The sequence below is a fragment of the Protopterus annectens genome, chromosome 4.part1 (assembly GCF_019279795.1).
Source record: "Protopterus annectens isolate FY-2018-M chromosome 4.part1, PAN1.0, whole genome shotgun sequence".
In the NCBI taxonomy this organism is placed as follows: domain Eukaryota; kingdom Metazoa; phylum Chordata; order Ceratodontiformes; family Protopteridae; genus Protopterus; species Protopterus annectens.
The window spans coordinates 73,952,041-73,965,438 of record NC_056734.1 but is presented as its reverse complement, the minus strand read 5'-3'; the positions used below and the strand labels follow the sequence as shown (position 1 = coordinate 73,965,438).

General features: G+C 41.9%; 1 protein-coding gene across 1 annotated transcript in view; it reads left to right on the top strand.

The window, feature by feature from the left end:
- The window catches only part of WDR49 (WD repeat domain 49), a 983,894-nt gene that overhangs the window by 928,724 nt on the left and 41,772 nt on the right, over nt 1–13,398 (top strand). The window contains exon 18 of the mRNA XM_044070738.1: nt 1,312–1,458. Coding sequence (XP_043926673.1) covers nt 1,312–1,458 — 147 coding nt within the window. The remainder of the gene's footprint in view (nt 1–1,311; nt 1,459–13,398) is intronic.

Sequence of the window (13,398 nt, the reverse complement as noted above, 5' to 3'; positions counted from 1 at the left end):
GCAAGTATGAGCAGATGAAGCTCCTAATGATTATTAGCTCAACAGTCACCATTTTGAGTGTCATTTTGTAAGAAAATGAATGCATGAAATGCAATAAGAAGAATGAAATGAGTGTTCTGGAGTGACACTTGTTAGAGTCTTCTTTTGGTACATGCACTGCACAAGATGTACAGCAGTTCAGTACAACAGAAAGCCAAACTGTACAGTTCCAAAATTAAAAATGGAAACATTTCCACCAAAATGGCAACCAGACCAGTCATGAAAGTTCCACACATGCTGCCCAATCAGAGAGAGATAGAGAGAGAGTGTCAAGAATCAATGTCACTCTACTCCTTCTGTAACCAGGAACAAATCGGTAGTAATATTCTCAAGATGGTTCCTAAGGATTTTAGGATGTCTAGGAAATAATGTCCCTCTGCTCCTTTTCTTACTAGTAGCAAAACAAACTACTAATCACAATCTAACTTCCAAGAAGCAGTATGTAGACTCTCCAGCGGTCAACAGTCTTGTACCACATGCTATAGATTTTAAAAGTAAGATGGAAAAAAGGGTTAATACTCTATGTATTGCAGCATGCATTAAGGGGGTAGCAAGATATGAAACAGTGGGCAACTCATGTTTTAACAGTGTAATAGAGGTCCATCCCAGTTTGATCTTTTATTGCTTGCAAGTATGAGCAGATGAAGCTCCTAATGATTATTAGCTCAACAGTCACCATTTTGAGTGTCATTTTGTAAGAAAATGAATGCATGAAATGCAATAAGAAGAATGAAATGAGTGTTCTGGAGTGACAGAGCTCCCCAACACTTCTGTGCAGGGGTTGTACCCCATTTACCTTATTACTTCTTTTTCCAATTCTGAGGTCACAGGAGCTTGGGGGAAAATAGATTTTCCAGTTTCTTTACTGCAGCAACCTAGTGTAACAATGCACTGATGATCTCATTCACACTGACTTTCTGTAGTCTGCTGTTTGACTTCTGAGTCATACAAACTTAGGAAAATATATATAAAATGAGGGAACTGTACAAACCTAATAAAGCAACAATGAACATGATAAAGGCTACTAGATGTAGCTTGTGGTCGTTTCTTTAAGGAGAAATGCAGGGTCAAGTAGTGTGTGCAGGTTAGGAACACTGTGCCTTTCCTTTGATGAATGGTATTATGGATTTCAGTATTTTAAACCAAAATGTCTTTGAATGTGTGTGTGTGTGTGTGTGTGTGTGTGTGTGTGTGTGTGTGTGTGTGTGTGTGTGTGTGTGTGTGTGTGTGTTTATAATATTTACAGTTACAGTATAACTCTGCTTTTTAAAGGTACATTCAGCTCACTGGACATCGAACAATTACAAGATGTCTCAGAAATGATGAAACCAGATTTTTTCATAAACCCACATAAATACTTCGGTGAAAAATCTGATGAGGTTGATTCTGGATGCCTAGAACTTCCATCATTCACAGAAAGTAAGACTTTTTAACACTCATTTCACTGTTTTCATATTATTTATGCTAAAGTACTATTTCTATTTTAATTTATCTTTATACATGAATTCGTTTTGAATAATTCTTCAAACAGGATAAGGCTATAAGATCTCATGAAAAATATATTGTACCTTCTTTCCACTCAGGTTTACATTTACAGACCAGCCTGTAAGAAAAGAAAATATGTGATCACCAGATTTACCATTTATCTCATGCCTGACAGTATTGTAATTGTATTAGTTATACATGTCTTTGACATACATGGCTGCAGTGAACCCCAAGTAGAACATACCAAATGTGACTTTTTTTATTATTATTATATTTAAGGAAACAGCTTGAAAGAATTGATAAGACTGTGGTATACTGACATTAACAAGAAACAACTGAAATGACACTGGAATGAAAGTTTTTATTTGTAAAATTACCCAAACGTGCTGAACAGGTGCCAGTTTCTCCTTTATGGGCCAAGTCTTTTTGTGCTATTCAGAATAAATTCTACACATCCTGTAGTTCAGTTAATAATGCTTTATTAGATGCTAACAATATCTGAATACTGTCTTCAATAACAGTGCCGATAAATAACAACAGTCCGTAGAAATTCTGGAATCCTGGATAGCAATAACAGTGCTGATAAACATATCCAAAGTTTCTTCACATATATTCTGATTGTCCTGAATAATATCAACTGAAAGAGTCTTTTCTTCCTGACTAGTATGGATATTTGACCTGACTTCTGTGCTCTGGCTTGAGTGTCTGTACTGCAAAAGACATTTTGCATATCAGTCCAAATGCTAACTTAATTGACTCAACATTTGCAAAACAAGGAGGCCAGTAGCATCATGTAACAGTTTGATTTTTTTTGGAGACTACCACAGCAACAGATGTGTAGTTTCTTCTGATCTTAGGTAGTCTTGAATTATGTAATTTAGAGTGCAGGTGACACAGCCCCCCCCCCCCCCCCCCATGTATGAGGGGCACTGAGGCTTTCCCTTAAAATAAATAAATGTTTTTTCTTACAATTTTTCAAGATCAGTGTTGATGTGGACAACAGTTCTCCTCACACTGGGTTTACTGAGGTCTGACTTGTTCAGTCATGCCTCAGGGAATATGAACATTGACTGGGCTGGAGATTGTTATTGGAGAATGATTGCATCTCAGCAATTAGGACCAACACTTTATAGACTTAGCATGTCTGCAAAGAACTCCATCTGTATCGGGCATTTACAGTCCAGTTTGTATTACAACAGATTTTAGACATCCAGTGGGTGCATTTAACTGTAAGAGTGGTATCTTTGTATGAAAAAGTACTCATCTCTGTTTAGAGGATTTCTAAACAGTTACAGAATACTGTAACTGTTTAGAAATCCTCTTTTGACTTGACTAGGTAAACAGTTTTGAAGGAACACTATCAGTTTATATCTGATTTATTTAAAAGTGATATGGAGGAATGCGATCAACCATAGAAAATGCATTGTAGAATATTAACCATAATATAACGTTTTAATTCATAGTTAGTTACGAGGCATGCAATCCAAGAGACTAGTAATGAGCCTAGCCAAAATTCTTAATTGCCTCAGAGCACTGCCTGGTTAAGTAACTTCTTCAAAGTCACATAGTAGGCAAATGAAAGCTGAGGGAATCAAACTCTGTACCACAGTAAGTAACTTAGTGACAATTCATAGCCTTACTTCTTTGTGTTAGCTGTGCCACTACTGACCTGACTGAAACAAAACTGGACATTTCTTTTGTTATGTTAGGCTGATTCACTGGCACAGAGGGAGAGCTCCCAACTGCAATAGTGGCTATCTGGGTTCAACTAGAAGTCCAGGAACCAGACTGCTAGCTGGGGGATGGATGCAGAGCAAGGAATGTACAGCAACAGCAGCAACTGTGCGTGCGTGTGTGTGTGTGTGTGTGTGTGTGTGTGTGTGTGTGTGTGTGTGTGTGTGTGTGTGTGTGTGTGTGCGCGTGCGTGCGTGCGTGTGTGTGTGTGTGTGTGTGTGTGTGTGTGTGTGTATGTGTATGATCATATTTACAATTGATGCAGGTAAGACCACCAGTCTTTATAAAAAATAGTGCCATTTTTTTATGTACAAGCAAACTCAAATGCAAGTTCTTCCAAACAAAGGAAAGTCTTGCAGTTTTAACTAAAATATACATCCAGTTCCACTTTTTATATTGTCTCCAAATGCTCATTCATCAAGCTTCTTCTTACTAACATAGACAAGCTCCTCTCTACTCTTAAAGTAACAGATACAACTGAACAATTCATTGACTTAAATTGGAAGAACACAGCATTTTGTTTATATATTTTTGAGTAACAAGCATTAAATTATACCAATATTTACATATTTATGTTAATTTGTATTCTTCTAACTGGTGAAACCCACAACACTATTGTTTCATGCCTACTGGGTGTTTTTTGTGCCTTCTGTGCTTAAATGGTTGCAGCCTACCTAGTGAAGTCAAGACTCTTGCCCTCTTTTAACCCCTTTTACCCCAGTTATGTCTACTTAGTAATTTTCTTATTACTTTCTGTATGGCCTTTATGCGTATAGGGTTGTTAGTTAGCCTTTCTTCATGGACAGTCATACTATAGTTTTGAACCAAATGTATTCTGTAAAATAGTTTTGAAAGCACCTCCTTGCTCCCTAAGAAAAGCTTCCTTAGTCCTTGTTTCTGTGGCTTAGATAGGGTGTCAGTTACCAGAACTACAGGCACATAAGCTAGTATTCTTTCTTCGCCAGACTCACTATTTTTGGGGATACTCTAACTACACAGCTTTGTGTTTCCTCCATGGTTTTGTGATGTGAATATGGTATTTATTTTCTGGCCTTGTTCTGTCATTCTGTATAACTCTGCCAGTTACCTCATTTTACTTTCTCTGCTATCTTAAATGAACCCTGCCAGTTAGTGGAAATTTTGTTTCTTGCTGAAGAAATCAAAACCAACACCTGGTTACCAACTTTAAATTCCCCAGTCCTTGTGTTTCTATTATGCATTTTTATGGTGTACTTAAACTGCCTTTTACTAGACATAACAGGGCCACCCTGATTCACTGAAAATGAGGTCTTCTCTGGTCCTTTTGTAATATGACACACATTTATATTTGCTGTCATTGTTTAGCTGCATATTTGACTAAAACACATATCCTCTCAGCATTACAGTTTTCTATTCAGCTTTAATGTCAGCAAGTGTACAGAAATAGCTAGTTTCTTTAACAGTACCATAAATCCTTCCTCCAAAGGGAATGCTGTATATGTTGCAAAAAACTGTTGTTCTTTGGATGCTCACTTGCATGCCAAGTTTCCAGATACTGAGTCTGACTAATTACAACTGATGTAGAATTTTGCTCCCCAGCTACTAACTGACGTGCTAAGACTCCACCATATCTGCCAGTGTTGCAGAGAGTGCACTGGTTGCCCATCTGATCTTGCATGGCTTATTAAAACCCTGTCTTGGTTTATCTAGCTCTCCACAACTTAGTCCTCCTTATCTTAAGGAACTTCTCTGCTAGAACAGACCCATGCACACTTTACATTCCTCTTCATATGGACTGCCTGAGGTTCCCAGGGTCCACCTTAATACCTCTGGGGCTTGCTCCTTTGTGTACCAGGGGCCCTACATGTAGAATCTCTTGCCTGATTGGCTTAAATTGATTTCAGTGCTTGATGGTTTTAAGCACTCACTCAAAATCTGCCACATTTATCAAACTTTGTCAGTTTGTTGTTTGCTTTTCATACTGTAATTATCAGTGTATTTCATATATTTGCAACAGTGCTTCAATTTGGGCACTTAAAAATCAACTTGAACTTAAGGTAAGAATCCTTTTTTGAGTGAAATGGAACTAGTTAAGCTTTCTTGCTTTGCCAGGGATGACCACACTACTATTACCAGGGCTTTTGCATTTTGTTTAAAGCCTTTGATGCCCCATAGTGTCCTTTTTAGGCATTTGCTAGACATTCCAAACTTGTACATTCTAATTTGGAATACATTAATGGCTCTTATTAGCGCCAGGAGTTATACCAAAATCTTCCAAAAATGTAGGCTTTCCTGCAACTTGAACACATTTATATATATATATATATATATATATATATATATATATATATATATATATATATATATGTATAGTTATAGAAGAGATATGCCCCCGGATTCATGAAGCTCAGCGCAAGGCCGGTGTAAGGCCTGCGCCGGCCGTGCGGCGTATAAATGGTGCAGTAGTGTCGTATGCATATTAATGAAGGTGCGCCGCTACCACATCCACGTGCATAGGACTCGTGCGCGAGTGCATGGGGCGTTACTAAGCTGCGCCCGGAGGCGTGTCAATGTCGGCTGGCGATGAGCAACCTAAACTGCTGAATATTATAGCCTGCCTGCAATAGTAATCGTACCTATCAGTGTCCGTGGATAATGAAACGTATGCAAAGCATGCAAGACAGTTCCCGGCCACACAAAATGGAGAACAAAACAGAAATGCACGCAACATAATATGAGTTTCCGTCCATGGAACAAATGACATTTAAAATCGTGTGTCCGTAATATACTGCACTGTCAGAAGTTATACCCAGTGGAAGTGAAGCGCATCATGTCAGCGCGCCGCCAATACACACGTCTAGCCCCATGGGTATGGTCACCAGCAGTCCCACAGTGGTAGTCATAGTACACAGCAGGGCAGTTGTGGCTATATAACAACCGTAAAGAAACCTGACAGTCCATATTGTATACCAAACACACACAAACATATGTATATTAAAATGTGCTATACACATGAACAGGAACGTAACCATCACATACACATAGGATGCTATATGCGGAACTGGGATATCCAAAAGTAGAACCCATGCATGCAAATGCAATACGCAACAATCCCTGTATAGCACATAAGCCGCACCCATGTCTGAATGTCCACCAAATCCAGCTACCAGCCTTGCGCATCCGTACACCTACACATAGTGGGTATTCCCCATATGTAGTAGGAAGTATCATCCTAGGCAGTGTCCGGATTGCAAATATGTATCCCACGTTTGTAAACATCCCATCACAGGTACGTAAATCCAAATGCCCGAGCGTTAATGTTATGGCAAAATGTGTGTACATCCTGCGTGGGATAAGTAACCTGTTGAAACCTCAGAGTTGTTTACACGCCACGGTGTCCATTACTTTACACATCTGGACAAAACATGTATGTGTAGTCATGGTACTGTTCAGTATCTACACAGACATGCAATTCATACTACGCAGGATGGAACAGCTGTCCACCATGCAGGTCACCCCACTAGGGTTGCCACCTGTTCAGATGGCCAAGGTGGGACATCACTTGTAGAAATGTGAGAATTTGCAGGATAAAACATACCCCCGCCCTGTGCAAAGTACAGAATTACACGTGTATGCCAAGATAAAAGCTAATGCCATAGCATTTGAATAGCTTATGCTATCCCAAATAATAGTTATGTGTACCAGATACAAAATACCTGTATCATGCAACTAGTACAGAAATGAAGAAATATATTATTGTCTTAAAATCACAGGACATTTGCCATGTCTTAGGTGTCATCGCAGGACACAACTGTCCAAAGTGGGACCTCCCTCGCAAAGAGGAACAAGTGGTAACCCTACTCCCCACTGAATTATCGACAGTATATATTCAACTCAATCACATACCGACACCACCTCTCAACCTATTACAGCAACAAAACCTGGACAAAGCCTAAAAGGATGGGTGGACAAATAGGGACAGATGTAATTACTGCTCTCACAAGCTTCGAAAGTTCAAGGAATAATAGTATTTACATAAGCAGGAAATGTTGTGAAGGATGTGGGGTAGTCCCCAGTATTACAGAGGTCCGTACATATATACTGTAACAAGCCGTCACATATGTTGACTGTACTACTGCATACCCACAGTTAATTCATAGTTAAGTCATGTGTAAAATAATAACCCTCATAAGAATGAATACAGGAAATAGTCAAATGTGAATGGGAACACCACTCACCGTGGTCATAACCGCCCCCACTCATATTATGTATTGCCAACATCATAAGCTGCTGATAGGTGCCCAAACACCTGTGTCTGTAAACACAGATTAAATGTTTAAAATGGACAAACCCTGTCCATGTGCTTTGTCTGACATTTGAACATGGTCAGGGCAGTTCCGTTTACCAGGCGGACAAGCCTAAACCCAGATCACCACATGAACACCCTGACAATTAAAGACATGTATGTGTCAGGACTATAAGCCTTTGGGTTCTGAATATCCCTGCAGTGATGAAATATGCAGCGTGGGTCCAGAGCAGTAGGGAATAGGGAATGTGTAACATGTAGTACCGCATTTTTCCCAGCAGGAGAATGGATGCCTGTGATGTAAGTGAAGCAGTGAGGCATATGTAAATGTAGCTATGTACTATGGGTATGCATATAAATGAGTCAGAACACCAAACGTATAGTGGTTACAGCATCCGGCCAACGTGAATGCAGTCCCGGTTGAACAACGACTACAGCACATATAATGTGAAAGTGTAATGAATGCGTCTGTGCTGTACAGACAGTTAAATATGTAAAGGTGAACGTGTGTTTCGCAAACGTCCGTTAACCGTATTACAGATAATTACTGGTACTGTCACACATAATAAAGCCCACGTAAGCACAAAGACTTAGTAAACATATGTAACCCACAATAAGGATATGCATGCACGCCTGCGCATAACCCACAATAAGGAAATGCAAGTGCGCCTGTGCGTGTGTGATCCGCTCACAGCATAGTAAATGAATGCTGTTTCCCCCATGTTAGTTATACATGGCTCAAACCTGTTAACCTCGTAAAGTATGAAACCGGACAAAGCCATGCAAACTACCAGTACAAATAGTGACCAACACCAGATATGTGCCAGAACAAACATAGAAAGTGGATAGAATAACGGGTGTGTCAGTAGCATGGATTCTCTGAAGGGTATGCAGTCGTAACCTGAACTGCTTGCCAGAAATCCCCACTGTAAGTCTCAAATGAAATGCCACGACATTGCCAGATAGACACAGGTTTATTTAAAACACAGCAAAGATAAAGGGGCAAGCAGCTGTACACTCTGCGACAATCTGTATAGTGGAAAGGTATGGTATGGATATAGATATATGTGTATACACATAATCCACAGACGTAAACCAAAGCAAGTTATGAAATGAGGATTGTACATGTATATATGTATACACAACAGACATATGTCCCATAGATATGACATATGTACATAAATAGGCGACTTTATATCTAATATGGGTAGACAAACAGACATGCAGGAAAGGTGAATAAACTGCAGCATTCCAAACCATTGGCCAGAAAGTGACAGTCCAGCAAGTTCTACACTTTAAACATGCAGATAGGTGTCCATTGCAGGACTCCAAAAATTGAATCTTACGTAGTGTCAACCGACATTGACGCAAAAGAAGTGACCGCAGCAAATACGAAATAGCTGTACATGCAACAGTATCAGGTGCAAGGGTGACGACACATGTGTCGATAGAATGTATGACGTACGAACTGATATCCGGAGAGTGGGGAGTGCATATAAGTGTCTCCGCACTTCAGTACCGTACACATTAAACATGTGTAATGGGTACTGTAGAGGGTTGTCAGGTATGGGAATCATGGGTACGCAGAAATGGGCCTAGGTGTTGTTTGGCAGGAATTTCGTAGGCCCGCCCCGTGGGAATGATGTGGGTATAGCATACACCTATATTCTCAATAATGGGGCAAACCATCCACTGGATATTGCGGAAACCATTTTGGCAATATGTAGGGCCCTATATCAGTGTCATGTAGGCGATTATCATGGATGGACATGCGTACGACCAAGATAGTACCCATAACTGGCAAACTGTCAGAATAACACAGCTGCACTAAGGCATAGTACATGAAATACAAATAGGGACTATATTAGATATACCCCAGACAAAGTCAGAACATCGTGAGAATACTGGCGTACCCATGAATACGGATGTTATGAGTGTTACTAATCATGTAATGGAAATGTCAGTCACTATTATCTACCGCACAGTCCGTAATGCCTTGCCAGCAATTTACCAGAAAGGCACATCACTATGAAAAATGTAACAAGGTCAAACGTCAGGGCGTTCACCCATAATGTGTACAGGTTAGGGGTATGAAGGTAACCTGTCCAAAATACATGTACAGAACTAGTGATACTAGGTGGACAGGTGAGAAGAAAGACAGCAGGACAAATGAGAAAACATGTACTAGACACACGCATGTACTCCGACAAATGTGAATGACAACGTATGCCTTGTGAATGTCAGTGTGGAAGGTTAATAGACACAAAAGTAATGTGTCCCTCAGGGTGTCATGCAGTGTCACCGTAACAATGTCCAGTCCCCCAGACACGTACGTGAGCTCTGCCACTGACGGAAAGCGCAAATACCGGCACACACATATGGTACATGATAGACCAATTAGTGTGGATAAGCAGCTGTTGGCCTGTGTGAGGAATACAACTGTCTGGGTGGGTGTGTCCTGCAATATAAATGTAATGGCATATGGCCTGTGATGCCGCCATACAGTGTGTGTATTGGTGTCAGAAAGTTGATATTTTGTTACAGACACATACTCCGCAACTGTACAGATTTACGCAGAATGTGCAGAGTTCTGCCTCATATGTTTGGTGTATTCCATGTAACAACAGTAACATTCTGGCACTTTCATGATAACTGAAGACATGAAATAATGACAAACATGTGAGTAAGACACCAAATCCGACAGAAAAGCCATACTAATGCAAAACCTATTATTGTGTCAACTATCTACGTTTGTAAGAGCAACATGTCAATACTGCCCATATGTGTCCCACTATCAGATAAGGCCTTGTCCAGCAACTTGCTCTAGGAGGTGGAGTGGTATGAACAGAAACAGATCCATGTGTGAGGAAACAGCAATATCGACTGCAAGATAACGCAGAAGGTATGAAAAGCGCTGCAGTAGGACGTGCAGTACTGTCCGCAGGTATGTGTTGACATGTCAAATGACACAGCAGTCTACATGAAGAACCTATAGGGCTGTCACCTTTACAAATGATGATAGTGGGACATACCCAGAGCCATGCACACAGCACAAATGGACATACACACATCAAAACTAGGCCATGATACATGAAGCCTCCGGCGTGTACGAGTACAGTGAGAGTACAGCATGGATAGATGTCTGCCAAGATATACAGCAAACGCCTGTAAGGGCGTGTAACACCGCCCGTAACATGGACGTTGCATGGACAATGTTGGGAGTTGCAACATACCCCATTGGTATGTGAAAGCTATGCAAATATGCGATACATGAAACAGTCAGCTGTCCATGCAAGAGCAGAGTTATGGGCAGAAAATAGATTTTATATATATATATATATATATATATATATATATAGAGAGAGAGAGAGATACAGACATACACACACACATGTGGCAGGGCTGGTAATTGAACCTACACATGACTACCCTATCACACTACAGCATGACGCATTTACAGAACACGCTACCGAGATTACTAAACACAGCAGACACACAGGCATTCTACTAGGTGCGTGTCAACATCCGCAAAGACAAAGACGTCAGCAGGATACATCCGTGTTGCGAAGCGTCTAAAAGCATAACCGGAGTCCCCAGGCGGATGGGAGCATGCACACACACACACACACACCTGGCAGACCTGGGAATCGAACATACACCTAACTACCCTATCACACTACAGCATGATGCATTTACAGAACGCGTTACCGAGACTACTGAGCACAGCACTCCCAGAGGCATACTTCTAGGTGGGTGACATCATCCACAAAGGCAAAGACGCTGATAGGGAATGTATGTGTTGTGAGGCATCTAAAAGCATTACTGTGTCCCCAGGCAGCTTGTAACACACACACACACACACACACACACACTTGGAAGGGCCGGGAGTTGAACACACACCTACCTACTGTAACACACTACAGCATTACGCATTTACAGAACGCGCTACCGAGATTACTGAACACTGCACTCCCAGAGGCATACTTCTAGGTGGGTGACATCATCCGCAAAGGCAAAGACGCCGATAGGGAATGTATGTGTTGTGAGGCATCTAAAAGCTTTACTGTGTCCCCAGGCAGCTGGAAACACACACACACACACACACACACACACACACTTGGAAGGGCCGGGAGTTGAACACACACCTACCTACTGTAACACACTACAGCATTACGCATTTACAGAACGCGCTACCGAGATTACTGAACACTGCACTCCCAGAGGCATACTTCTAGGTGGGTGACATCATCCGCAAAGGCAAAGACGCCGATAGGGAATGTATGCGTTGTGAGGCATCTAAAAGCATTACTGTGTCCCCAGGCAGCTGGAAGCACACACACTTGGAAGGGCCGGGAGTTGAACACACACCTACCTACTCTAACACACTACAGCATTATACATTTACAGAACGCGCTACTGAGATTACTGAACACTGTACTCCCAGAGGCATACTTCTAGGTGGGTGACATCATCCGCAAAGGCAAAGACGCCGATAGGGAATGTATGTGTTGTGAGGCATCTAAAAGCTTTACTGTGTCCCCAGGCAGCTGGAAACACACACACACACACACACAGAAAGGTCGGGAGTTGAACACACACCTACCTCTTCTAACACACTACAGCATTATGCATTTACAGAACGCGCTACCGAGATTACTGAACACAGCACTCCCAGAGGCATACTTCTAGGTGGGTGACATCATCCGCAAAGGCAAAGACGTCGATAGGGAATGTATGTGTTGTGAGGCATCTAAAAGCATTACTGTGTCCCCAGGCAGCTGGAAACACACACACACACACACACACTTGGAAGGGCCGGGAGTTGAACACACACCTACCTACTCTAACACACTACAGCATTACGCATTTACAGATCGTGCTACCAAGATTACTGAACACAGCACTCCCAGAGGCATACTGCTAGGTGGGTGACATCATCCGCAAAGGCAAAGACGCCGATAGGGAATGTATGTGTTGTGAGGCATCTAAAGGCTTTACTGTGTCCCCAAGCAGCTGGAAACACACACACACACACACACACACTTGGAAGGGCCGGGAGTTGAACACACACCTACCTACTCTAACACACTACAGCATTACGCATTTACAGAACGCGCTACCGAGATTACTGAACACAGCACTCCCAGAGGCATACTTCTAGGTGGGTGACATCATCCGCAAAGGCAAAGATGCCGATAGGGAATGTTTAGAGAGTGAGCGGTCTGAAAGCATATTACCGTCCCAAGGTAGACGTACACAAACACCCCAGTGCTGTCAACGAGCCAACTAAATATCTACGGAGCACAACAACACTGAATAGATACAGGATACGCCACAGACAGTACACCCTTCGAGAGAGCAACAAGTGTGTTCAATGTAGGCATCCATCGTGACATTGGAATTGGACATCTGGTGCCTGGATGACCACCATGGCTATACAGGATGTCAATGGCCATGCCCACACACTTAGTATCACACGTCTGTTTGGAATGTACTGTGTGTCCATCTACAAAATGGTGTACTGGGCATGCTCACACACTTAGCTGTTGCAAAGGGCCAACTTGCATGCACACGGAGTCTAATCACGGAAGGGCGCAGTGTGGAATGTACTGTGCGTCCATCTACACAACGGCGTACTGGGCATGCTCACACACTCAGCTTTTGGAAAGGGCCATCTTGCATGCACACGGAGTCTAATCACGGAGGGGCGCAGTGTGGAATGTACTGTGTGTCCATCTACACAATGGCGTACTGGGCATGCTCACAGACTTAGCTGTTGCAAAGGGCAATCTTGCATGCAGATGGAGTGTACACACAGAAGGGCACAGTAAGGTATAACTGCCCTCATGCACAGG